Source organism: Gymnogyps californianus, chromosome 9 (genome assembly GCF_018139145.2).
Source record: "Gymnogyps californianus isolate 813 chromosome 9, ASM1813914v2, whole genome shotgun sequence".
In the NCBI taxonomy this organism is placed as follows: Eukaryota; Metazoa; Chordata; class Aves; order Accipitriformes; family Cathartidae; genus Gymnogyps; species Gymnogyps californianus.
In genome coordinates, this window is record NC_059479.1 from 10,065,440 (window position 1) to 10,093,428 (window position 27,989).

Below are 27,989 nucleotides of genomic sequence, written 5' to 3' on the forward strand. Positions count from 1 at the left end.
TGTAAGCAAAGCGATGGTGTTCGTACTGCACAAAGCAGCTTCTTAGCTTGCATTTGTTACTAAATATGTAGAATATCTATAGCAAACTCCAGAATTGTCTGGGATCAGATCACGGGAATCACAGTCAATTACAGTCTTCTACATATATAACCTATTACAGAAACTCATTTTTGGAGTCACTAACCAAATGTCTTCTTGTGCCATCTCCTCACTTCTGTCAATTCAGTGGAGCTCAAAGTAACAAAAAAATCTTGAGTTGAGCTTGTCTCATCTATATAGGTATTTTCAAATCTGAGAGTCAAACTTACTCCAAGTGTGTCAACTGAAATCAATTTTACATAGCGTATACCATTTTTTTATTGGGTGTCTGATGACATACCCCTTGCAACTGCCTTTCTTGTTCAAGACAATTTTACACAAAGTCATGGTCAAATTCACCTGAGTAAAAAAAGAATTAAAAGAAGAGTGAGACTCATTTCCTGCTTTTCCATGCCTTCATTCTTCCACTAACGGGGAGAGGATTCTTTACACACTTTTGAAGTCGTCTCCTCACACTAAATGATCATATAACTACTCTTAATTCTGCTTAATATCCAGTTGCAGTACTCCATTCTCCATTACTTCAGAAAGAAAGCTGCCATCACAAAAGTGACAAGATCAGGAAAAAGTAGAACTCAAAAGTTAACAAGTGTGTGCAAGATCAATGATCTGAGAAACAGGTCAAAACTACTTAGACAAAAGGCAAATTTATGAATCAAAATGGAAAAGAAACAACAATTTCCAAGTGTGTGACCAAGTTTAATGATACATCTGTTCTCTGAAACACTTGACCATCAATAACATTTCATGGGTTATGATGCCCAGAATGTTACTTCATAGGTGTTTTATATGAATATTTACAAAGACTTTCAAAATTCAGTGGCACTAAACAAACGAGAAGAACTTAAAACTTTAAGCTACAATGCTTAAAAAATGTAAACAGTTTATTTTACATAGTTGTAAAATATAAGAACTTTCTAATGCAGCTTAATTTTATCTGGAAGGTGAATATATCCTGGTGCCCGTGAACAAGGAATGAGAGAATTCTTTACACAAGTATTGTGCTCCAGTGTGCAAAAAAATTATATATAAGAAAGGAATCTAAAGTCCACAACAATTAAAAGACAACAAAAAAATTTTCACGTCCTGAAGTTGAGAAATTTATAAAAACATTTACATATGGTTGCTGACCCATCAAAAACTTGCATAACTTAAAATTCTGAACAATAGCTACTACAAATTCAAGATCTTTCTCAAATGGAATTTTGTGCAAAGATCAGACTAGATCATTCAGCATTTTTCCAGCTATACCTCCAACCTTCCCTTCCCATCCCCATTCCTGACATCTAGTGGCCACAAGCACCACTAAAATCCTTTTGATATATGTTCAAATTAGTGCATGTAACCAAAAGGCACACACATGTGTGAACACATTTTCATGCAGAAACCTGTGCAGGTTCACAATTACGTTGCAAAACAACTGTTCGTAGAAAGTTTAATGTTTGGCAGGATTATTCTTACACATTCCTTTCTATTCTACAAGCCCAGGTGTTAATAGGTAGACACTGCTTTCCAAGGATCCAATATTTGAGTAGCCTTAAAATAAAGATTTAAAAATAAATCAGCCTGTAACATTATTATATTAGATACTTTGTTTTTGCCCACATTATTGATGGAATTAATCCCACAGTACCATAGCTTTATGCTGTCAGTTGCAAAACAACTAAGATACATATTTCTTTTTGTTAATGAAGACTTTGATTGCTCCAGTAAAGTCAGCCGATAAAAGCACTTCCGTGTGATCTGTCTTCAAAGCTCCTTAATAAGGAAAGAGAATAAACTGTTAGTTCACTAAAAAAATATATATAAAAATCAAGCTCTCATTAAAAGATAAGCTAACACTGTGACACCCTTCTTCCATCACACTCCTGTTATCTAGCCAATACTTCAAGAAACATCTGCATTTCTAGGAAAGGGCCTTTTTCATTTTATGTTGGTACAGCTCTACCTCCTAACAGCTCAAGTGTAAAAAGAATAATCCTAAAGTACACAGGACAACAGCTATGCCCCTCATTTCACATGCTCTCAGGTTTTAAGAATGCAACAGCTGCCAAAATGTTCAACTGCTAAGGTAGGAATATATATCCATACCACCAAGGACTTTTCTTCTCAAGAAACCCCCCTCCCAGATTGAAAAGATTCTTCATAATCTTTTCCTCCTCATACCATGGTATCAAGCAGAGCTCATCTTAAACACCTACCAGAGGGTATGGTATCTGATGTCTCAGAATCTTCTCCCTTACTTTCAGCTTCTTGCTTTTCAGAAGTTTCCAGTGACACCATCAGACCAGGATTGGGAGCAAAAATCGCAGATGTGACCACTGCATTGTGCGCTTCAGAAAAACAATCCAATTTTGATTACCTTGTTTCAGGGAATTGTTAATTTTACAAGAATAGCAGGCATACATTTTAGTAAATATCCAAGAATCTCAGTGCTAGTGGCACCAGGTAAGCTCATCATTCAAGGAGCAATTGTCATTGTTTTATAAGCTTAGGGATCTCAGAAGTTCCTGTAAGTACCCAAAATTAACTGGCAAGAGCTCCAAAACACATTTCATATAAACATGGCCCCGCATTTCCCAAAAACTGTGTGTGTGTGTGTGTGAGATAAGACAGTTGCTCTCTTTTTTTTTTTTTTTTTAAAAAATCCTGCCATGAAAGGAAAAAAGCTTACATTTGTTTTCAAAGTCACTTTTCCATAAAGGATCTAAGGACTGATAATTATTTTGATTTCTACACTTATACAATCAAGTTCTGCCAGCAAAACATTAAATTCATTCAGAATCACTTACTGAAGCTGGACAAACTCTTAGCTACTCTGTCTCTTGCCATCCCAATCATGCATCTGTAGAGAGTTTCCTGTGGACAAGGTTTTCTGACAGTCCACTTATTGAAAATCTACCAATTACAATGCATCTTGCTAACAATTTGTTCAAACTAAATGAATAGCACTGCTGAGCAAATAAAAACTAGAAGATAAAAATATTTAGTTTTTGAAATCATATAAACTTTGATAAAACAAAGATCACAAGTTGATTTTTACCTTTAATGCCTTCCCAGAAGTCATTACGGTCTCTTCTTACAGATGTAAACTTGCTCAAGTCATGGTATGTACTCCAAATATAAACATACTTATCTTCTGAACCACTTACAATGTAGGTAAAGTCATGGCTAAAGATTCAAAGAAGGAAAAACATTACTTTTCTTAGCTGTTCAAGCAACCATTACAGTAGCTCTCCAGATGACCTGCAGCTTTACAAGTGCAATCAGGCTAAGTTCACAATTCAAACTGATCCTTTATTTTAGTGACTGCAGCTCAAAAAAAATACACAGTCCTTAAACAAATGTGCATGTAAGCTTCCTGATGCTCTCCCTCTGGAAGAAAAAATAGTTCTCATGAATAGCACACAGAAGCTGTTCTCCTGCAGCTTCCGACATAAGAAGAGGGTTAGTCTAACAGCTATACTCAGCAACAAGAAAACAGCATAATCTTTAAGTGCAATTTTCATCTGAGTCGGGAACCTGTGTGAACATCCGAGACTGTGTAACAGGAATTGTTTATCCAAAAAAAATCCAAACAAGTGGAAGATGAAAGACATTCAACAAGATTGTAACCAGATGACTGTATAATGCACACTGACAGAGACAAAACACTACCCGCAAATCCAACTCAAGTATTTACTTTTAATTTACCTACTGCATGAGTATGCCACATAGCTAAACTCTAATGCTAACTATGCTACAGCCCTGTAAGTAGAGATGACTTAATTTGGGAAATTAATCTTGAGCAGGGGGGCTGGACAAGATGACCTCCAGAGGTCCCTTCCAACCTCAGCCATTCTGTGAAATACTGGGTCAGCCTTAAAGATGCTTTCAAAGGCCAACAGCTGTCAATCAAGATCAAACTTGGCATTATTCCTTAAGCACTGCTGCCCTCCGCTGCTCAAACATCCAGGTTAAACAGATACCCAAGCATTTTTCCCCTTCGGCTTCTGCAAGACTTAAAGAGGGAATAGAATATTCTTCTCCCTCTACTCCCTCTCTTTTACTACCTTAAAAACCAGTATTTCCATGACAGCCACAGTAATATACTCAAACTCAGAAAAGCATCTTAGGCCAGCACAGAGAAAGAGGAAAAAAGAATTCCAACTCAGATTTGCAGGCTGTTTCCTGACAGTGATGATACACAGGCAGTGACCAACAGCCTTGGGCAACAGTTGGGTGACCAACACATCTGCCACAATACCTGACAAAATTAAGGAAATAAAACCTATTTATCATGGAGGAGAGAAAAGATGCGGTGTCCCAGCCTCACCAGTTCTATCACAGTTCCTGCATTTACAGCAATAGTAATAGACATGCATCGTACTGTCAATACAAAAGGATTCATTCATTCACAGAAGCTCCCTGCTCGTAGGCAGCTTTGTCATTCTTGACCAGAGCCTTTAGTTACCTTTGTATTCTGAGCCAAGTGACATTTCAGAGGCTCAGTTTCGTACCAAGGTAAACAGATTATTAAAACAAAAGCCTCTGTACTTCAGCCACAGCATCTCCCAAACCCAACAACTCCATTGTTAGAATACTGTCTTACCTAAAGCTGGCTTTGATTTGGCTGCTGCTGTTGACATAACCTTTATATTTCATAGATAAAGACAGATCCCTTAGGTCATACAATCTGATTCTGGAATCATTTGATGTCACTAGTATCTAGAAAATAAATAAATAAAATTTAGGAGTGGAAACCATTAGCATGCCCAAGAAGGAGCAACAGAGTTCATTCAAACAGTCAGAATTCCAGTTCTTTTCATTAAAAAAAGTGACACAGACAAAGAATAGGCCCAAAGAAGCAGAATAAGATTTAGGACAATGACATTTTTCTCTCTTGTCTTCTGTCAACGGACAGAACACAACTTCACTGTCAAGATCATCCTGACTGGTCTGAACCAGAACAGCTGCTCTTTACTGAAATAAAATGTGGGCCCAAAGAACAGTCATCAATTTGCAAAGGATATTTTGGAACACATTCCAGAATAATACAGCAGAACAGCTATTCTAGCAAGGTAAATTTCTGGAAAGTCATGACCTACCAATCAAGAAGCACAGATCAGAGGTCATTATCTGCTATGTAAAAAAACTGGGCTTTTCTTGGTTGATGTGAGTTTGCTTCCTTTTCACATTTTCAGATCAGAAGCTTAAATGTATTTATAAGGAACAGAGAAGTCTATGAAAGGGTTGTCAAAATGCGTAAGGGCATTCAGCTGATTAGCCCTTTTATGATACCTTAGAAGTGGAGCAGACCATAGGTTAGCAATAAATCTCAAGATGACACTAGGAAAAGCGTATAGCAGAGTAGCAGTCAAATACTGACTCCTACTTATCTAATCATTTATGCAACAAAGTTGTGACAATTCTTGGAACATCATCACCATCAGATTACAGAACTTCCTATTTGTTTTCAAAAGAGTTCATGCTGAGCTGTGTTTTATTACATCATCTAACACGCCAACAACAGCATCTGATGAAAACCCAAAGGCACTATTGATTTCTGAATCTTCTGCATGTCTTTGGAATTAAGTAATTTCTGTGTCATTGATAAGAGTACAATATAGGTAATAACAGCTGGTGATCTGCTACTGTAATAGAGCCAGCTGTTGACATGACATCACCCCTGAAACTTTATATACAAGTGAGAAACTCTCCAGCTTTAGATTATGACCTTAATGTTCAACAGCATGTTCTTTGCTTGATGAGATTTTGACCCTTTCACAACATAAGACTTCAGTTTAGACCGAAGCTAAACAAAAGGACTGATTCTGAACAACGGGTTTGGGTAACAGCTTCTGAGCTTTCAGCATTTCTTCAGCTTCTGCATGAAGTACATTTCCAAATTACTATTAAATTCAAGAGAGGTTAGTTATGCCAAAGAAGTTTTCATTGAAAGCCATCTGTAAGCATTTTCTCACCTTTACATTAATCAGAGCATAACGTCATTTTTAAAAAAAATTCTGTTTTACCACTATTTAGTATTGTATTAGTCTAAATCAGCAAAGAGTAGTGTTCATTTTAGTAGTGTTAAAAGACTTCTGATTTAAGTCAGTGACTACAAACAAGACTTAGCACAAACTTACTAAGCATTAGATACAAATATCATGCTCCAGTACTGAGCCAAAGTTGCACTGAAAGACAGTACCTTATTTTCTCCAGGCAAGGGTTCAATGCCAGTAATTTTTCTTCCAACTCTATTTCGGCCTCTGGTAGAACGCACATGTATTTGTGTATGGTACTTCAAGTGCTGAAAAGATATTAAAATGTATCCTGGTTTGAAATAATTGTGTAAAAACTTTATTTTGCTTCAAGTTCTAATAGGTTTGTTTCTTGATATTTAAATAACCAGGACTTTTAAATCTGTTTATTTAACATGAAAAAAAATACATAGTCTCAAAAAGTTTTTACCTCCGTGTCATAGAAGATGCATCTTCCATCGTATGTGCCTATGACTGCGTATTTGCCATTCTGACAGAAGTTGGCAGCTGTAATCAATTTTGTCTGCCCATCTACTTCATTCCATAATGCCACTTTTTTGTCAGGAATGTTCCAGAGTCGGAGTTTCCCATCCAATGAACCACTTAAGAAGTACCTGTCATCCTGAGAGGACACACTACATTAATCTCCGCTTGTGCTATGAGGATGCCCTGATTTCCTTAAACCCTTCCCACCCCATTTCCAAACAGCTTCTCTCCAGAACCTCCCAAATAAGAGCTCTCAGATGAGTTGATTATAATGTTTAAGGTGGCTGAAAACACAATGTTAAAATTACTGGTAAACGGAGTTCAATTTCTTACAGATTTTTGACAAGATTACACACATGCAGTGTGTATATCTCAAGTTAGAAAGTTGTTCACTGTTACCACAGTTACTTTTTATCCTCTCAATAGAAGTTAGAAAAATACTAACCTTGTCAGGAGTTGAAAGCTCCTTTCAGAGTTCCCGATACATCTACCAGTTATGTATGCTCAGGGACCACTGAAAAACGCTTTTCCTCTACTTGAGTTTTACTAATATTAGGAAGCTTTATTACAGTATTTTTTAAAAAAATCATAAAATAAGATAGGTTGGAAGGGGTCTCTGGACGTCTCTGGTCCACCTCCCCTGCTCATAGCAAGGACAGCCTCAAAAGTTTGATCAAGCTGTAGAGGGTTATATCCTGTCAAGTTTTAAACATCCCCAAGGATTCTATGGTCTCTGGACAATCTGTTCTATTTAATTATGATTTTTTTTCCACTAATATTTAATTACAACAACCCTCATTGGAAATTCTGACTTTTCACAAAGTTACTCAAAACTATACCAGCTGTAATGTTATAGCCAATAGCCAATTCACTTCCCATGTCATGCCTACAAATGGTTAAACCACATGAACACTCCTGGTGAAGTTTAGTGAATATGAACACTTAAAGTTCTGGAATATTATCCAATAGGGATATTCTTAAAGTGCACAAACTCTATTAGTCAAATTTTTTTTTTAATTGAAAATAAAGGAGGAGGACTCTTGTAATTTCAAATTCTGCCTCCCTAGAAAAAAAAGAGGGCAATTACTCTTACCCTTGGGTGGAATGCTATAGCAGTGACAAAGTCTATATGCTGGAAACAGCAAAGACATTCCCTTCTTGATATGTGCCATAATCTGACAGTTTTGTCCATAGAAGAAGAAAGCAAGAAGTAATTCTGTGAAACAAGAGAATTCCATGGTTATTAATAGACAAAAAAGTAACAGAAAATACAGAAGCATTCTGATTGTTAAAGCCTTACCAATTTCTCTGTTGCCATGAAATTCAACATTTTATCCTTTCAGATAAAATGTTTTATCCAAATTATCATTACTGATTGGTGTTTTCCTTAAGATCAGTACTGATGCTCAGTCACAGAAAATTTTCTGGAAGAATCTCAATGGAAATTAATACTTGGAAAGTAGTTAAAAGTATTCAGAGAAGAAACAGCACAACAGGCTTCAGAGAAGGGGTGAGAGTCTCTCCTGCCTAAGTTCCTTCAGCCAGACTGTGTTCTTAAAATTGCAACTCTATTCCAATGTGGAGAATTAACTGAATAAGCTTTATGTGAAACATTTTGAAAGTTAAGCACAAGGTAATTCTCTAATTTTACAATATAGGTATATATTCAGCAACTTTAGAATCTGTACATTTTGCATAAAAACAGTGAAGCATACTGAAGACAAGAAAAGTGGTAACAGCACAAATCAGATATCGCACAGCTCAGTGGAAATTCCTCCCACTCTAAACAATTTAACTCACTATTGAATACACAATTGCAATTGTTAGTAGCTTGATTTTTTTTTTTTTAAAGATGACTTTTAATTAGACAAGCCCAAGAAGTTTGTTCATTTTATCCCAACTATTTCAGCTGGAATAAGTGTTGTCTCTACAAACCTTTTCTCTTAACTTCAATGATTGTTTCATATTGTTTAGATGTATGGTTCCAACGGCAATTGACAAAAGAAAACAATGAAAACACAGGAGAACTGTGCAGTCTGTATTAAGGTGCCTTACTTTAGACCAGGAAAGATCAAGAAGATCTGCTGTATGCCCTTTGTATTTGCAAAACGGTCGTTGACGAAACGGGGCATTTTTATCATCTGGGTCTTCATCAACTCCACTGCAAATCTATCAGAGAAATATATAGAAACATTACAAAATGTTAGCTGGAAAAATTAACAATAAAGCACTTACCACTTATAAAAAGTACAGGACCAATAACAATTTGAAGAACAACTCTTATGACTTTAAAATAAACCACACTGCACTAATAAACAACCAAAGTAAATTTCGAGTACAATGGGCTGTGAAACATCATCTTGAAATTCCAAAATTAAGAAGGTCTACATTTTCCATCCATACAGCTTTTATTCAACAGGATGAGCTTGACAGCAATTTAAGCAAACATCTGAAGACAAGCTTTTGGAACAAAGTATATCAACCTTGAAAACTGCATTTAGAATATAAACTATGAGTAAAGTTTCCACGTTTCTAGTGCATATCAAGAATGATAGCTTCCTCATAAGAGACCCTTTCAGAATAAACAGGTGCAAAATAAAAAAACCCCAGAAGTTCCTATACAAAACCTCTCCAGCAAAAAACCACTCAAAACAACATCCCTGGTGTGTGTGGCTAGCGCAAGTCTATTCACCTACCTGAGGTAAAGAAAGATTCCTGGCCCCGCCGCCTCCCCCCCACCAAAATAGTGCACATTAAACAACACTACTGCTAAAATCTTTGCTTAAACCCTGATTTTTTCATCTGTTTCTTACACTACTGGAAACCAAAAACAGAAAAAAAAAAATCCCTTAAATACATCAATTTTAATGGCAAATTTAGTAAAGTATCTGAACACTCTACAAGTAAGAGTGTCTTAATACTTTTCATCAGTTGTGTTCCATTTTATTCTACACAGGTGTGAAAAATTTAAATACATCAAGTTTTATTATGCTTCTGAGTATCCCATTGTTCAGTTTGGCCTTCCTCAGAAAAGACATCATCAAGTCAGATGTTAACCGTAAGTAATGCTCCAAGGCAAAACACTAAGACAGGAAATTCAACAATGTAGGTTTTTTCCCCTTTAGCACTTCACTCAGAAATCTACTCTGGTAGAAGGCCACAGCAAAGCTATGCAGATTTTGTAATGCATTAAGTTTAGTGACGTACTGTCTTGCTTGCACCCCACACCCATGGGATAACAGTATTTGACTGCAGATGTCTATTGATAAGACAGCTTGTCTATGCCTCAAAGACACAAGCCAAGAACTCTTTAAAGCGTCTTTGGATAAAGCAACAATGAAGGTCTGGCATTACAGAACAATGCGACCCCCTCACCTCTTCCCCTGTTCCCCTCCCAATATCTAGTGTACATACCCCTGCATCAGTATCAGACTTTGAAGAATTCAGACTCTCTTGAGATGGGGAGGGAGAGACACGGCCTAGAACACAGGCAGAAACACCATGGTCAACTCTAAGTTCCCAAATAACTAGAATTTCTAGTGTTTTAGAGCTCTAGCAATGCATAGAAAGATACCTTCTGTGTTGTACTTCATTCGCATGTTATTGAAATAGTCAAAAGCATTCTTTAAAACCCATATTCTTACGACATTGTCCTGTCCTGCAGATGCAAGTAATCGACCGCAGTGAGAAAATTTCATTGTCCAAACAGCACCCTGTCAAAATAAAGAGATCATTGTTTAAGTTATGTAAAGTGCCTTTTTCCATACCAAAAAGCCATAATGTCAACTGGCAAGATTTAGGACATATACAAGATACCACAATAAATTGTAGATCAAAACACTGAAAAGTAACTGTTAAGACTGGTGCAACATACTCGCAAAAACAGTTTGAAAGAAACAGCCCACAGGCAGATTACTGTAGGAGAAGAGTTAAGGGGGCTCAGCATTACCACAGCGTTCTACATAAAACTGGCATGGTTAATAACAGTCAGTCAGCCAGGGTTCTGAGTGACTTATAACCTGCTCTTTGATTTGTAGAACTGGTAAGTATTTGTAGCTACACTTGAAGTTAGCACAAGCTGTGCTAACACTTTTTTTTTTTTCCTTTTAAGTAGAAATTGTGCTTGGTTACATTAATTCTGGCAACCAAAATGAGTACTACATATATTTGTTAAATTCAGAATGGCATGAGCATTTTGCAAAGCCTACAAAGACAACGATTCTTTCTCCACTGCAAAGTCCGAAGAGTCAGTAGTCAATAAAACACAGTACCACACAAGCAGTATTCCATTTCCTCCTGTTATTTAATGAACAGCTATTAGGCATTTGACTCCACCAACCTAGCATCTTTTTAGGATGCTTTTGGGGAATTCCCGAGGTTTTAAGAAGTCAAATACTGGCATTATGGAAACTAACACAGATGGATTACCAGTAGGACTGGAAACTTCAGTTGTGGATGACAAGCTTGAAATCTCCGGTCACCAAACTGATTGCTGTAGGTCATTATCCTTAGCCTAACACTTAAAGATGGAAGACTGTTTCAATTGTTGTCAGACACTTGCTGTCAGCAGAAGAATCTGGGAAGTCAGGAATACTAGAATGTATTTTAGACTCTGCAGGGAAGAATGCACACTTCCAACAGTGATGAACAGGTAGTTTTTCTGCCTCATTCTCCACAGGCATCTCTGCAAGTATCATGTCCCAGTCTCGCCCTTCCTTATCATTCTGATCCACATACCCCATTAATCTCTCCCTACTTTTGCCTCCAGAACCTATCTAGTATTTCTGTTCAATGCTTGTGGTTCATATCTCTAATAGGCAGACTAGTTTATTTGCTGCTGAGTAGGTCAACTTTGCTGCTCTGTGCTCAGTTCTGGTGGTGGAACATAGCCTATTTCAGCCTAAATTTGTAATTGCAGGAACCAAGAAACCAAGCACCACTCGATACCAAAACTCTTCAAGGAAAGGCTCTGGAGAATCCCTGAAGCCTGAGTATCTACACATTCTTTTTTCCCCTCAAGATCTGATCAAACCAGCCAAATTTTCATTTCTTGCCAGAATATTATTTTCCAGAATGAAACTGCTCTTCAAGAAGAACAAACCTGACAGTCATTTCTAGAGGTCACCAAGTAGATGAAAACTAAAAGTTGAACCTCAGGCTGAACAGATTCAGCAAAACCACAGATGAAATTTGAGACCTACCATATGCTCTCCACTGAGATCCTGAACAACTTTAATTTGTTCAAAATCGTAAGGTCCCTTGAAGCCATGTGCTGCTTTGAACTTAACTGGTCTTGTGTACGGCATCCCTTCATCATCACTGGAAGAGGGATCATCTTGATCTGTATGGAACACTAAGAGGAACACAAATTCAGCAGTACATATCGCAGCACACATTTAACCTATTAGTAAGCATTTGCCAATACTTTTTGGTAGCAGATTAGTCTTGAATTAGCAAATTTTTATAGGCAATTTTAAGATCTTAAAGCAAAATGAGTGCCGTTGCATCAAGGTCTAAAAATACACCTACACTAATTTTAGGTTGCAGTGAATCCAAACACTGAACACTCAAAATAAGAACTGCTATCCATTTTTGTTCTGCCCTTTTCTTTGCACCAGGTCTTGCATTCAGCAGATCCTGCACTAAGTGATTTCTGTCAGTTTAGTGTGGGCTGAAAATTATTGTATTGGTTTCTTCTGACTGAATACGCTGAAATGGCCTGGTGATTTGCCGACGAAGCATAAGAACTGCAAAAGAGCTGGGGCAAACAGCCACTGGCAACACAAGATGCTAAAGTGTAGCAGTTCTATGGCACTTATCTCAAGCTGTGGTTAGATTGGCTTACTGCTGTACTAGAAGTCTGTCTGAAAGAAACACTGATGAAACAAGAAGGGGAGAATTCAGTTGTAGTTGAGAAATCTTCTAACAGGAGCTCAAGCTATACGAGAATTCTAATGGTGGCACTGGTTGTCTGAAAATAATCTGATTTTATTAAAGTCATGAAGTAAACCCCCACTTCTACATTTGCTGGAATAACTTTCCCAAAAGTTTACATTTTGGTATCCAGACAGCTTTCTAACAGCACAACAAAAATTACAGTATTCAACTGGTTCAGCTGAAAAGGTCTCTCAACTACTACTTTACAAGAAATCCTAACAAGATACAAGCTTTAACTCTAAAAAGCCACATCATCAACTGTACAGTGGTAGAATACAGCAGTATATGTCCCTCAGCCAGCTTTGATTCCTAGAAGTCCAAGGATAAACAGACTATCCTACTAAAAAAAAAAAAAAAAAAAAATCAGTATCACTTACCTTCGTCTCGAACACTCTTAACTTTATTTACAGCACGTTCGCCATATTCTTCAGCAAGGTGCTTTGCTCGCTTTACAGATTTGCCAAGGAACTTTTTCAGCTGGGTCCTTAAAAAGCAAGGGCACTTTTTCAACACATAACACTAGCCAATTTTCATTTTTTGCTATTATGAATCAATAGTTTTGATTTGAAATGCAATATTATCTCTTTCCATTACTGCTTCTTAAAATAAGCATTTAATTTGCCAGCAGTCATGTAATCTTCAGTTCAACTGCACAGCAATGGGCTTATGTAAATTCAGGTACCACTTGTACTTAAAAGGTAACCTGTTCATAAGTCAGAAGAGGAGCTTCAGCTTCGAAAAACAAAACCTGCCTTTTCTTTGTAGGGACATGAAACAGCATCTTACGTTTTTTGTTTTAACCTCCCTCCATCAGAATCAGTTTGCTGTGTCTGCATTTTGTCTTCATCATCAGACTGTGCTGCATCATTACTAGGAAATACAGAAATGATTGTTTAATATGAAATCATAATGAATTTAAATTGAATGAAACATTAGCAAAGTAGGATCTGCATTTTAGGATCCATCTTTAGTCCTTCATGTAACACATTAGAAAAACATGGACATGTTGTTAATCAAGTAATAAAATAGATCTTTCAATTCTTAGGCATCTTGATACTGAAACCGTATATACTCTCCAGATGCCAAAGATACATTACTCCCTTCCACAAATTTCAAACTTAAGCTTATTGTGATGCTTTGAAAGCTAAGAGCAGACAAAATACATTACATTACTAGGAATTGGTAACATGCCACCTTGTTCTCATACCTTGCTTTCCATAGATCAAATAAATTAATAGTGGTTCATTCTAAACCAGAAGTTTGTACAGAGAAGAGTACAGTTCTACAGAAGGGAGCTTTTCAATGATAATACAGCAATGCAAAAAACCTAAAAAATGTCTGATGTATAAATTCACATAAAACTAGGCCTGTGGAAAAAACATCTAGACTAACACAATTTCCTGATCATTAAGAAACAGTATTTTTTCTATCAAAGTTTACAAACAGACTCAGTTTTAAACATTAGAAGGGCCTAAAGCTCTGTTGAGAACAGGAAAACCTCAAAGTAGTCAGCTATACTGATGACGACAGATCTTCAGAGGACCAAAGTCTACTAAATTAAACACTGAAAAAACTACGGGAGGTGGTAGCATGAACAACATACAGTACTTGAACATAAACTGTGTTTAATTCAGTATAGAAATGACAACATTTGGCACATCAAGTGCTAACTGCAGTTCAGCTGGATTTTCAGACATACTTGCCTGTCAAGTTCCAGCAATATCATCAACTTTTAGTTAACTTAAAAGAATTCAATAAACGGCCTAGTTCATAGAGAACTGGGAATTAGTACTCAAATTAGTCAGACAGATGGACGGGGACTCTCTTTACTTGCATAAGAGCAGCGTCCATGTATGCAAAAACTACGAGAGCAACAGTATCACAAAGAGCTGAAAGCTATCATCATTCGTACCTGACGTATTCTTTAGTTCTTCTCATGATATGCAAAGTTAGGGGATTAATGCCTGTTGGCAACTTTTCTTCTGCCAAACTCAGGGGTATTTCTTCACCTGTATCAAGGTTTTTTATCATTACACTTGCTAGAATTTCCTATGGAAAAAATAAGATGTGAAATCAAGATGACTTGATTAGACTCCAAAACCTAGAGCAAAATAGAAATCATCTGATCTTACAGATTATTTATCTTAACGGGAAATTCTGTAGCTCGCTATATAGTTATTTTATGAAGACTAAGTTTAAGTTAAAATATTTAGCGTGTTAATGCAAACATCAACCACTACACACAGATGAACAATTACATGTCATCGCAAGCTTCAATTTCAGAAATCAGAAATGCAGCTATAGAGACATCAGCCACTGCCTGACACCGTCCATGCTAATATCAAACATATTATGTAATTAAAAGATATTGAAGTCTTCCCCTTTCAGATATTCTAACAGCTGTAGTTTAGATTCAGTCAAAGACACCTTTACCTACAGAGAAAAAGCATTTAGACCTAACTAGTACTAGGTCTAGTTAGTTTTCCTTCCTACAAAGGAAAAGGGTTTTTTGGAGCATCTCATGAATACATACACCTGTTGAGCAATAGTTAAAAAAGGTATACACAGATAAACACAAATAAAAACTAGCAGCAACCCGATAACATCATCAGGATTAATGGAAGTTATTAACTGAAGAAACTATTTTTTAATATTAGGAAAATCATTCTCCTATTGCTGACTCCTTCCCCTTTTAGATGCGTGACAAAACGCCAAGTTTGCTCGTGTTGCCTCACATTGAAATCTTGTAATGTGTGCATAGCTACAAACACACACTCATAGCATTTCAGATCTATTACAGCTCACACTTTCAAATGCTAATACCACATATGACTCAGGGACAACAAAGTGCTTAGGTGGACAAAGCCAGCATGCCATCACTCCTATTTGCATCCCTGATCACAGCATGTAGCGGTTCAGAGCACAAGGAGTGACATGTGACTACTCCAATTCATTCAACAGCCTCGAAAAGCAAGCACAAGAATGTACTATGTACAGACCACATTCATTAGTACCTCATCTGTGAGCTCTCTTCCAGAATTAGACCTGGGTCTTTGTGGTCCAAGTACTTCAATTGTTGTTTGGCCATCAGCTGCTTTCCCATTTTCCTGAAATTTTGCAGACATAGAACACGTTATGTCTACTGGAACACTAAAGTAATAGAAAATGTTACAGTTATTGAACTTATAACCATTTCCCAATACCTGTGCAGTGACTATTTTATCTCCACTAGTTGCACTTGCCAAATCCAAAGAAGGCTGAGAATCTTTGGGCATGCCCTCTGCCACTGTACTTGGAGTTAAAAGACCACCAGCTGTGAAGTTCTCTCGAGAAACTGAAGAGAGATTCACATTAGAAAGAAGAGCATAACACTTGCCATAGACAGGCTACAGATTGTTAGAATCCTAACATCATAGTTACACTCCTGAACACTCTTTCTGACAAGTTTGATTTTTTTTAAACATCAACTGCCACCAAATCTGCCTTATCTATTACATATTTCACATACAGTTGGAGGTACAGGCACGATTTCATGCCTAGTCCTCCTAAGTTTTATTAACAATTTTTTTTTTAGTCATTTCCCTAGTAACCCAGCATTACTCATTTTCATGAGACCTCAGTCTACATCTTGACTTGTATTTCTATGCAAACACAGATTGCACACATTTTATTTGAAGTGTGTAACTTTTTTTAGTTTCTGTATTGATGAGGCAACTTCTCCTTGCTACAGCAGTAGCTATTTTGGTAGGAAGTGTTAGTTTACAAGAAAGTCTATGAATTAGGAACACTTGTAATGCAAAAGGCTATTTTGCCACTGACAGAAGCTAAGATTGTTGAAGAATATTTTTTTCCTCATTTACAAGTCAACTAAACTAAAATCACAAGATTGAATGATTCTTCACTCAAAACACAAAAATAGTAACCATGTAGATAACTAAACCCATCTAAAATAGAATACTTGCCTTCTAAAACAGGTTTTTGCACTTCAAAATCCAGCTCACTCTTCTTCTTCCGGGGTGGTGGAGCTGGCCGTGCAGGTGGTGGTGGTCTCGGAGGAGGAACATTTGTCGGAGGTGGTGGCCGTGCTGGGACAGGCTTCTTTGTGCTAGCAACTATATCAGGTTCTACAGTAAGCTGCCTTGGCGGTTTTGCTGGAGGCATTTCTTCTGTTGTAGAAAGGTCTCTGGTAGATAAATCTGAAGCCACTTGTTCTAAAGTATTTGCCTCTTTCTTGTCTGTTATGTCCTCGTTTTTTGATGTTTCTTCTTGTGCTTCAGTTTCATCCATTTTATGGTCAGTTGCATTTGTTACTTTTGTTAGTTTATGAGTTTCCTGTTGCTCAGAAGTAAACAAAAGCTTCCCTGACTCTAATTCAGTGTCCTTACACAGACTCTGACACACCGGTTCTCTAGGGTCTTCTTGTAATGACATTTTAGCAGCTAATACTTCTGGAATACTACTAATTATACCTGCTCCAGAAATCCAAGCATTTGCATCTGAAGTTGGAACAGTCAGTTCTTCTCCTCTAGAAGCTAAAGAATCATCATCCAGTTGTTGTGCCTTCTGACTTTCTTCTATAATACTGTCAATAATCTAAAAACCAAAACCATTCTACCGTTAAATAGCAGGCATTTCTAGGGTGCACTTACCAGTCAGTCTGTACAACATCCACAAGAACTCTTCCACTGAAGAGTTGCTTTGTATACAAAATACATTTTGTTTAAAAATTCTGGAGACCTAGGTGCAGAAATAGGCATTACTGAAAAATAAAACAAAGTAACTAATTTCCATTCCTCTTTAATATACTTTGAGAGAAAGTTAGGAAACAAAAGCTGTTCACTCATCAGATTTCTCATGCACTGCTAAATATGATCCTGTAAATTACACAAATAATTCAACACTGGTGAATCCTAAATATGTTTTTGGAACACTTAGTTTGATATTCACCCTTCAGATGGACACTCTTACTAACATTAAGGATAAATTCTAACCTACGTTAGTTTCAGGATGAAGAATGATTATTAAATTATTTAATATTTCTAGTGTGATGCTGAAAGCGCAAAGCAATATTTAACTAACCTCCTTTGAATCATCTTGTCTCATTTCTTGTACAAAGCTTTCATTTCCAGCTTTGTGTAGCTTGCTGTCCATATCCTATGGAAAAAAGATGGCAGATACCATAAGATGATGGTAGTAAGTCCTTCAGTAGATGATCTAACAAAAATACAGCTACAACAAATTAAATAGCATAAAGGACAAGAATTCTGCTATGTCTCCACACGTTACTGCTGTCAGATAGATGTTTAAACAGTAATGCACAGTACACATGAAGAATATTTCACACCACCATACAGAGAGAAAGCCTGCACACTAATAAACAAAAAAGACAGTTATCTTTAAGAGGTTTCAACGTCAACCAAAATAAAATTGAAGGTAGCATGAAGTTTAGAGAAACATACACATTTAATAATCTGCAGCAAGGAAAATCCATATTAAAATATTTTGTTCTTTATCAGGTTGTGGGAAAGGATGCAAGACCTGTATTATCACTACATATAATAGAAAGTTTTTTAGAAGTTTCCAGGTTAAGTCAGGCAGATCTATCAAGTGGTCACAAATATGCCTTTGAGGTTCTGACATGGAATCTTACATTCTACAATTATTCCTAGTGCACCTTGTCTATTTTTGCTATCAGTTATCTTCATGCAGATCCTTCCGAAATCGAAATAAACTGAAGCAGAACAAACTAAATGACTGGATTTAAGCAAAAAACAAGAACATTTTCAGAACATTTGGATGAAAGACTGCATGAATATTCAAAGCTGAGTATACTATTTATTCTTTATATATGTATAATCAACACTACCAGGATATTATACTACTGATGTGAAGTCAGCTTGCAATTTAAGAAGTATAGATTTGAGATGTGCAAACAGCATCAATGCTTTGGCAGATCCTACCAAACAAAGAATTAATAAAAGCAATTCACTAAAGGTGGCCTCGTGTGCCAAAATAATGTAGCAGATCTTTGTAATAGTTTTAAGTCTTACTTAGTAGAAAAATTTAATTAAATAAACCATACTTAGGATAGGCAGCCCTAGGTATAGTAGAATTAGATTACACTTTGGGCATGTTACATGTGGATGTCTATACGAAGTCTTAAAACAGGACTGAAAATATTCTAGTTGTGAGTGAACATATTCATCAATTCCTGAAAAATCTTAGGTTCAGAACAGCAAGTCATTTATACCATAGAATGATAATGCTTTAACAGAAGCCTGCTTTAACCTCAGTTAGTGCAGTCTATTTGGAACTTCATCATATGCCTTCTGTTTTACATGAACACATTTACAATTTACAATTGATCACATTGCCTATAAGCATAAATATTAGCAATATCTGAAGGGGAATCTGATAGAATCCTTGAGGTTGGAAGACCCTGTAGTCCTCAAAGCAGAGCCAACAAAAGCAGGTTGCTCAGAGATGTGTCCAGTCAGGTTTTGACTATATCCACGGATGGAGGCTGCACATCATCTCCATGCAACTTGTTCCACTGGTTTGACCATCCTGTATAGTCTATTTGGTGACCAAAGCTGCAGATAAAAGCCTGTATTTGTCTCGCAAAAGAGAAAAATTCCTCACAACTGCCTCAAAGAATTAAGTTACCTAGCTTAAAACATTAAGAAAAAACAAATACATCTCAACTGATTCCCTGAGTTGAGATGCAGAACTGCCATTCTATTCCTCCTTCCTGTCTACAGATACAGAACTCTCTTCTGTTGACGTCAGCAGTCCTCAACTGTCTCCCCACACTGTTAAAGCCCCCAAAAGCTAGCTGTTACCATTATAAACTATTTTTGTTAAGCTATTAATCTAATTCTGCTTATACAGCTTTGGATATGCACAAGACACCTAATCTCCATATTAAACAGGTCTTTTAAAAGACCTCCCCATATTTTTTTGGACCTTGACAAGATTTAGAGTGACTGTCTAGTACAGACATCTAAGAAATTTCTCCTTAGACTTTTTTTAAACTCAGCTAGTCAAACAGAATCTTTATAGCATACTAACATAACTATAATATGTTTGAAAAAAACCCACACAACTCTTATAGACATCCATCATTGAGAGTGCTGACCTCAAGAAATAGCATATCACGCAGAGACAGCTGCAATTACAGAAAAACTCTTCCTCCTTCTCCACTCCTTCCCCCACCTTCCACAAAGTTTTTCTAGGCTAAATGCAAGTTCTACTTTGCTTTATCACTAAAATCTATCTTCAAAGGTGTGATGACTTAAGCATTTAAGTGTAATCAGTGTCTACAGAAGCCCATTATATTAATTTCTAATTTTGTTGACATTAAACTCACACACCTGTTAAACTTTGGACTTAGGAAATATTTCTTACCCATTCCAAGACAAACTATACTATTAGTCACACACTCACTGAACTGATACGGTACCAAGCAGAGACGCAACTACTTTTTCCACCTTCAAAAACTTAGCTTTGAACAAGTGACTTAGGAAGATACTTAAAAAAATAAAAAAAACCTACAAGCAACATACAGAACTTCATAGCTAGTAACTCAGTCAAGACATTACAGTTAGTTTTGAAGTTCATTGATTGCACTGAGTTTAGTTAGAATGACAGAGCAACATCTCTTGAAAGGCGTACATATGTAACAGTTAATCATTAAAGGGACATTAAACAGAACACAAAATAGGGGATAAGCCTCTGTTCCATAAGAGATACTGTAAGATATGGTATCACTGTAAAAAGGTTATTGATTCAGAGCAGAGTGCTGCTGACAAATCAGAAACACTATTTTCACTATGATTTCCCAACACTTTGCAGAAAAGATGTCAAGCCTTCTTTACTCTGTGTAATAAAGTGTTGCATAGCATCACCTTTGGCCCTTCTGAGACCAGGAAATGAGTGTTACTTGCACAAGGTTCCAAATCCTCACCTATTTAATGTGTGCCAGATTCAGCTGCACTGTCACTATGCACAGATGCAGCATACCAATTACCTGCGTGGGAAGTGGCAATGCTGTCTCATTAAGCTAAATATAGTGTTTTATCTTCACATAACCTAGAGGGGAGGCTTTTGAAGTACAAACACTAGGAATTTTTTCTTATTTTGAAGACAGAAGAGAGTGAAGTCAACTATTTCATATAAATAGAGACCAAAAACCAAGTGCTGCAGAGACTTGCTTACTACTCACAAATCACTTGAAAGAGGGTAGTCTAGTAATTAAGTAGAGCTCAATTAAACTGCACATATACATTTCAGAATAAAATTACATTCAAGACATGTTAACATACCCTAAATAAAAGTAAAGTTGTGCTTATGTCTCTTGAAGTTCCAACAATTGGTACCTACAACAAGGAAAGCCTGTTATTTCTTGTCTGTGTAGATGTTAGGGCTACCGTAGCACATCTACTTTAGGTAGAAGTGCTCAACACTGTTCATCAACAAACATTTGATTGATTTTAAGAAGAAACTCACCTTTAATACATGGGATCCATCTTTCGTCGGTGACCTGTTAGAAAGAGAAGACAGACTTAGGTAGAGCTCAAAGAAAAAAAAAAAATCTCGACAGTAAGCTTCATATTAAACAGTCTATAGTACAGTCTTCCTTTACAGTGAATGTTTACTTGATACTTTAGACAAGCAACGAAGTGAATGCTTCTCATACCACTCCTTTACATAAAAGGCTCCAAATAGTTAAGTGCCCAACTGTCTATAGTGCACAGATCCACAGCTTCTACAATCCCTGAAGTTTCTCAGCAGAATCTTCTAGAAATCATATTTCTATCACCCTTTTCTAAGAAACCGATGCTATTCCAAGTACACATTTAAAAACATTTCGCATTACAGAGAATTTAGAATTAGCACGTACAGGGAGCACAGGGTGGACAAAGAAACCAAAACTCTCAGAAAGCAGAAGTACAAATGCTCTAGTAGCTTGCAAATCAAGTGCCTGAACCCTGATCTGTAGAGTCAACACTATCGTAGCCATTCTGCCCTTCAGCCTCTCTAGTAAACGTAAGGTCTCGTTTCTAATCGTGACCCTTGGCATAAATATAAGTATTTACATTACAACAGGAAAGAACTAGTTTTGCACTACTTTCCAAAATGCATACTCTGAAACAGTGAATTTGCATTAGCATCCACTCACACGTAACCTCTCATTTCACTAATTACATGAAAGAACAAGGTATCTTAGGGGAATGGTATCAACTAATTACTTCTCTTCAGGTCACCACTCAATCCAATCAGTGAACAGTCAACTCTTACTATATCCTGAACTAACATTTTCCACGAGTATTTCAGAATTCTAGAAGATATTTAAATAGTCACACTGCTTACTCTGACTACAGGATCTTACTCATATATAAAAAAGTTGAAAGGTTAGGCCAGATGATCTTTCGAGGTCCCTTCCAACCTGGGCTGTTCTATGATTCTATCAGTTTGTCAGTCACAAGCAGAGACTAAGTTACAGATTACTTCCTTAAAAGCTTACTACCAAATGAACTACAACCTGGATTGTACAAGCATCCCAGCTGGCTACCAAGGTCAGTGACACTTGACACCTTTGAGTATCACCTTGTACCAAGCAATACAGACAAATATAGAGATCTTAGTCTAATTTGCCCCTCCTGCCTCCAAAATGATGGTTTCAAGGGACAACACCTTCTGAAAAAGAAAACTAATTTTCATATCATTTTTAAGAATTTCAGTTCTTCTCTTTACTGTCTGAAAGCATTTCATCACAAAAAGAAAAGATCACATTTATACAGCAGTTAAGTAAACAACAAAGTACACTGGATTGGTATCTAAAGACTGTATCATTTGTAATTAATGTAACACCTTAAACCTAGATGCTTCTGTCCAGATATTGACACTTAAGATGCACAATATCCGTAACACTTTTAGAGGCATAATCCTCCTAGAAGGCGCTAATCCCAATGTGCAAAAAAGAGCAAAATCAGTATTTTGACCTGAAAAACAAACACATCTTTTGTCTCTCAAAATATATTGCTGGGAAAGGCCACAGCATGTGTTGAATTTCTGGTTAGTGAAACATTTTGAGTTCCACTATGAACTCTTGGATTTCCTTAGAAATAGTGGCAGAAACGTGTGTCAGTCCATTGAATCCACAAGATGACCTTAACAATGAAATATAACTACAACATTAATGCCTAGGCTTCAGCAAGGTGTAGGGTCCTATCGTACAAGGCACTGCTTAGACTTTACAACCTAAATAGAATGCAAATCCCTCAACTGCAAATAGATAGTTTATTTTTCTCTGTGACACTGCCCACCCATTAGCATGTCACTTCTGGTACAGGCAAATCATTCCTCCACTGGTAACACAAAATACAAGGCTCAAAAGACTTTGCTGCCCTTTCAGACTTCTTTAGCTAATTAGCTTTGTGGAAAATCCACACTCAAACCAAAACAGATGTTATTTCCCACTCTCATGCTTCACTCAAATACCTTGGGAAAAAGCTGCTCAAGTGACAAAGGTTACAGAGATAGCAGGTATAGAACATAACATAGTGCTGATAGCTTGATATAGCACACGTACATGGCTTATGTTAAGGTAAAGCTTTATCATTGAAATTACATGCTTTTAAAACACTGCAAAGCTTCCACAACTATTTGGCAATAACACCACTTTCAGATCAGTTTATAATATAGCCAAATAAGTTTAGCGGCTTGCCTGAGCTTGAGCTATATGTTTATATAAGCACCATCGCTCCCTTAGTTGTGATTAGTTGCTGCTTATGCATATATGTTATATATGCTGCATTTATAAAGACAAAGTCACAGAATAAGTTTGGTAACTGAAGTCTCTTGTAGTTCAACATTAATCTGGAATGGTCTTACCTTCCCAACCACCTGAAGTTACCAGCTTTCTCCACTCCCCAGTTTTACTTTAAGGCACTAGTTTTATGGATGCAGTATCTGAAATGCTTGCATTTTTAAAAAAGTATATATAGTGGCAAAAGCATCTGAAAAGATTTATACGAAGATCAATCCAATGATCAAATATTGATTTTGCTTTGAAAGGTCTGTAGCTTTACAGGGTTATCAGGCAGAATGTGAAGACCGACATATGCCACAGGAAACATCCGGCAAAAATTTAATTTTGTTGTCTAGTATGATTGTTTAGTAAATAGTGGGATTTAAAAATTGATAACAATAGATCTTGTAGACTGCATTTCACATAAAATACTTCTAACTTAAGTTTTCTTACATGATACCACTGTAACACCAGTTTAATACAGGAGGGGTTCAAGGTTATCTACAAAGATTAAAGAAAATTCAAAGAAAAATCCCATTTCACCTGCACAAACATAACCAGATGTCTAATTAATCTGAAAGTCAAATAAACTCATGAAGAATTTTTTTTTTTTTATTTATTCAGCTGTCAAATTCATCCTAACACTGACCAGACTATAGGAAACTGCCATTCCCACTATCAGGTAGCTCCAGACTAGTACCTATTCAAACTAAGCTTCACAGTTTCAATACGTTGTTGCTAAGTTTTGTGACAGAAAATAAAACATTTAGCCCTTAAAAAAAAAAAACAATGATGTGAATGACTGGCCTTGGTCAAATCCCAGAACCACTCTGCGTACTTCCTGGGAGAATGTACATTGTTACAAAGCAGGTGTGCTAACAGGCAGATGGAAAGAGGTTTAAAGTGTATATATAGAAGCAGTACACTGTACAGAACATACAGGTTCAACAACCAGCCCAGTAACTGTATTTACTGCTGGCCTTCAGCTTGCAGAGGCACACGATGTTTTCCTCCCTCTAACCTATGGCTGGCCTGGAAGCTACAATTACTCTTGATGTAGCTCTCTGTGGCAGCCCACACCTTCAAAACCACAAGGATTCATTACTGCAATGCACTGTTTGGGCTGCCCTTGAAAAGCTTTCAGGAACTTCAGCTAACTCAAAACGCAGAAACTTGTCTGCAGTGCTGCAAGTCACTACAGCAACGTAACTAACACTTCACACTCCATCTGTTTGCTGCCGAGATCAGTTTTGCACGTTGGCTAAAATACACATGAACAAAAAAGTTGTACTAAGCATGTCCCATGTGTCAACAGGGCACAACTTAACTAGCTTCCTACACAGAAGAAAACTAGATTCTTCAGGAAAAGCATCAAAGCAACTTCAAAAAGATAGGACTACTGAAATTAGAATTCAAGAATTTAAATTAAGGTACCAGAGGACATTTCTCATTATCTACACCATCTCTTGAATCCAGTTCCTTTTGTTTGGTTTCTCATAACAACTTTTAGGATACGAGAGCACTAGGAACAAACTTGCCCCTTCCTGTTAGGCATATGATGTTCAAAACTATTAGATTTGGCAGCTCTTGATTTCAGAGTGGGTGGATCACTTTTCTTATAAATAAAATATAAGAGGGTCTGTCACATGCTTGCATCCAAACAAGCGTGCCTTACTTCACATTCTCCTTCTCTCAAAACTGACATCCTCCTTCACAGGACAGTTCATGCCTCTCAATTTCAGGGTCTTTTTCTAAATCTCTTCTGTGGTTACAGTCTTTTGAAAGCAGAGTGACAGAGGTTACATAAGGGCATCTTCTGTCACACTACCTCTCCCTCTCCACTCCTCTGGCTACACAACCAATAGATGCCTTCACTGACCAGTCCACATTGGCAGCTAGGTCTTTTTTCTAGGGGCTAGAAAAGCATATAGAAACAGACATCGTTCAGGACCTAATTATCTAACAGACGGACACTCTCCACACATCCTGTCAAAAGTAGAATTACACATAAAAGCCAAGATCTACAGCAGAAGTGAAGCATACAGGCCTAGCCAGAGGGGATACAGTAGTCTCGAAACATCTGGTTTAAACACACTTCGCCTTAGGGAAGCCATCAATCCAGAAGAGCTATCTCAGTCCACTATCACCTGAAAGAAACATTTTGTAACAAGTTCTGTAGCTTTTGCTAATTAATTCTTAAAGAGCACCAGTTATGTATGTACTTGAGGATGCAGATATGGTGCTCTCCTTGAGAGAGGGGCTTGAGCATCAGTACCTATTGACTTACAGTGGGAACTGGGAGCTTACGTCCAACTTGAAAATTCCACTCTTGCACATCACATTAGACAATTAATAAAACAAATAAATAGCAAAGAAGTCAGCAAGTTTACATAAACAGTTGTCACCACTTTCAGAATTTCTATATCAGCAGTTACTAAACTTCCCCACACGGAACTCAGGGCAGGGGGGAGGAAGCTACAAAACCCACATTTTTAATGAGGGCAAATATATCTACACTGCTTTGCTAAAAACCAGCTACAGCATATGCTGCCAAAAAGGATTCCCAAGTGTTTTTGCTGATCATCAGAACACTAAATGCACAAGGAAATGCCTCAAACTGCAGAGGGCAATATGCACTTGTTTTCAGTTGCCCTTCCTCCCACGAGAAGGTTTTGATTTTTTTTTTTGTGGGTCCCAACTCGATGCCATTACACATGCATGGGTCTCAAACTAAACTACAAGCCTACTTCCAAGAAGTGTCCAATGTAAATATGAAATTAACTCTTAAGCAATCTCAAAGCTTATTTAGAGAAAATACTCTCCATATTGTTGGCACAGATTCAATAGCAGACTGAATTACAGATTCAGTATCTGTATTGCAAACTAAGCCCTCTGAGATCAGCTCCCTACTAGACTCAAGCTGACAGAATTCTATTGACCCGAGTCAATGATGCATCCTTATATATGGAAGAGCAATATAAAAATTAAAAGCATCTTCCATTTTAATTTCTAGTGAGTGACGTCATATTATCAAGTTCTGCTTAAATACAGGTGGGGGAAACCTGCCAAGTCAGGACATATGGCATTATCTGTATCAAATAAAAGGTAGGATGTGCAGTTGGGCTAGATTTAATGGCTCACTTCTAGCAAAAGGTCTGGTTCCCCCTTCCTGCCTGTGGCTTCTAGCCACACAAATCCCACACCTTCACCCTCTCCCATCCGCACCCTGCCAGGTTCCAGCTGTTTTAACTTATTGAATAGTTTTTGCTGTTTCTAGTTTTCAGCTGTTTTCAATTACTTTGAGTTAAAGCAATTCATAGAAGAGTTTGATGGTCACTAGTGCCAGAGCAAGGTAAGGAGTTGGAGCAAAACAGTCATTTCAGCACAAGCGCTGTTAATTTGGCTTACCGCATCTTGTGGAACTGTATGCCAAGATAGCCTTTTACATTGCCTGATGAAAAGCACAAGTTCAGAAAAGCTTTGATACAAGATGTGTGGGTGAGGAGAATAGATCTAGCCTTTCCTTTGTTCTAGGCATCCAGTGACCACTGACACGCAGATTAAAACAAGCCCTTAGTCAATTATTAAAGCTTCAAATGGATGGATCCCACAATCCATATCTTATTGCTCTTTGAACAAGCAACATGAAACCTCATCCTGCAAGGTCAAATAATGGAGAGGTTTGGTCCAGACTATGTGAAAAACAAAACTGATACAAGCCATAACCTGTTTAGCACACAAGTGGAAAGAGATATTTACAATTTAAAAAGAGGGAGCATATTTGGCTAACATCAACAATATAGTGACACAATTAGTTTTGAGGTAACAGCACTAGCAATCTACATTACAAAATGCTGTTGAAACTTCACTACACAGAACCATAGACTGGCTAAATACAAGCGGCATCAAAGCAACGCCATTAAAAACAAATGACAGAGCACACTAGAAGTTGTTTTACACGCAGCAATAGTTAGCCTGTTGCTGAAGAAGCTCGCTCTCTTCTTTTTCCTCAGAAAATCTGTTACTTTTATCGTATTTCAGGGATTAGTTCTGTCGGTCCCGGTTTCATCTCTGCACGTCTTTTCTAAAAACTACATATTACCCGCCCAAGGAAGGCAGATATGATCTCATCAAGATAATGGCTACTGCCATCCCCAAAAGCCTTAGAAAGTACATCGAAAACCGCTCGATTTCTTCGCATCCTCTTGACTTTCGGGCTTGCCACTCGCTCAACCAACCCACCGCCGAGCGCAGCGCAGCCCCGCCTGCCCGCGGCCAGGACGGCCGAGCACCCCGCTCCCCGGGCGCAGAGCCCCGTGCTCTCAGGCGGGGAGACGCAGGGCTCGGGGCAAACCCCCATTCCCTCCCCCCAGGAGCTCCCCAACGGCCGTAACGGTCGGGGGCGGCCGCCTCCCCTCAGGGCCGCGCTGAGGGAGGGGAGGGGAGGGCAGGGCAGGGCAGGGCAGGGCAGGGCGGCGGCCGCGCCAGACTCACGGCGCGGGGGAGGCGCCCGCCAGGTGCACGTCCTCGGGCGCATCGTAGAACTCCTCGGTGTCGCTGTCGGAGGCCATGACGGCACCGGGCCGAGCCGCACCGCGCCGGGCCCAGCCGCCGGCAGCGCAGCGCAGCAC

The 27,989-nt window shown here is 37.8% G+C and overlaps 1 protein-coding gene across 2 annotated transcripts; it reads right to left on the bottom strand.

Moving 5' to 3' along the window:
• Positions 1-964: 964 nt before the first annotated feature.
• WDR44 (WD repeat domain 44) lies at positions 965-27,965 on the bottom strand. Of its 2 annotated transcripts, XM_050901698.1 has the most exons (21): positions 27,853-27,965; positions 21,054-21,087; positions 20,870-20,923; positions 17,625-17,699; positions 16,508-17,138; positions 15,749-15,879; positions 15,560-15,652; positions 14,458-14,594; positions 13,332-13,415; positions 12,923-13,029; positions 11,810-11,961; positions 10,183-10,321; positions 10,023-10,087; positions 8,664-8,777; positions 7,702-7,824; positions 6,553-6,744; positions 6,290-6,391; positions 4,691-4,806; positions 3,143-3,270; positions 2,301-2,432; positions 965-1,857 (listed from the first exon to the last, which is right to left on the bottom strand). In XM_050901698.1, exons 1-21 carry the CDS (start codon positions 27,927-27,929, stop codon positions 1,763-1,765), a joined length of 2,781 nt encoding a protein of 926 aa, XP_050757655.1. In that variant the 5' UTR covers positions 27,930-27,965; the 3' UTR covers positions 965-1,762. The 2 variants fall into 2 exon arrangements, with proteins under 2 accessions (XP_050757655.1, XP_050757656.1); XM_050901699.1 differs by lacking the exon at positions 20,870-20,923.
• Positions 27,966-27,989: the final 24 nt, after the last annotated feature.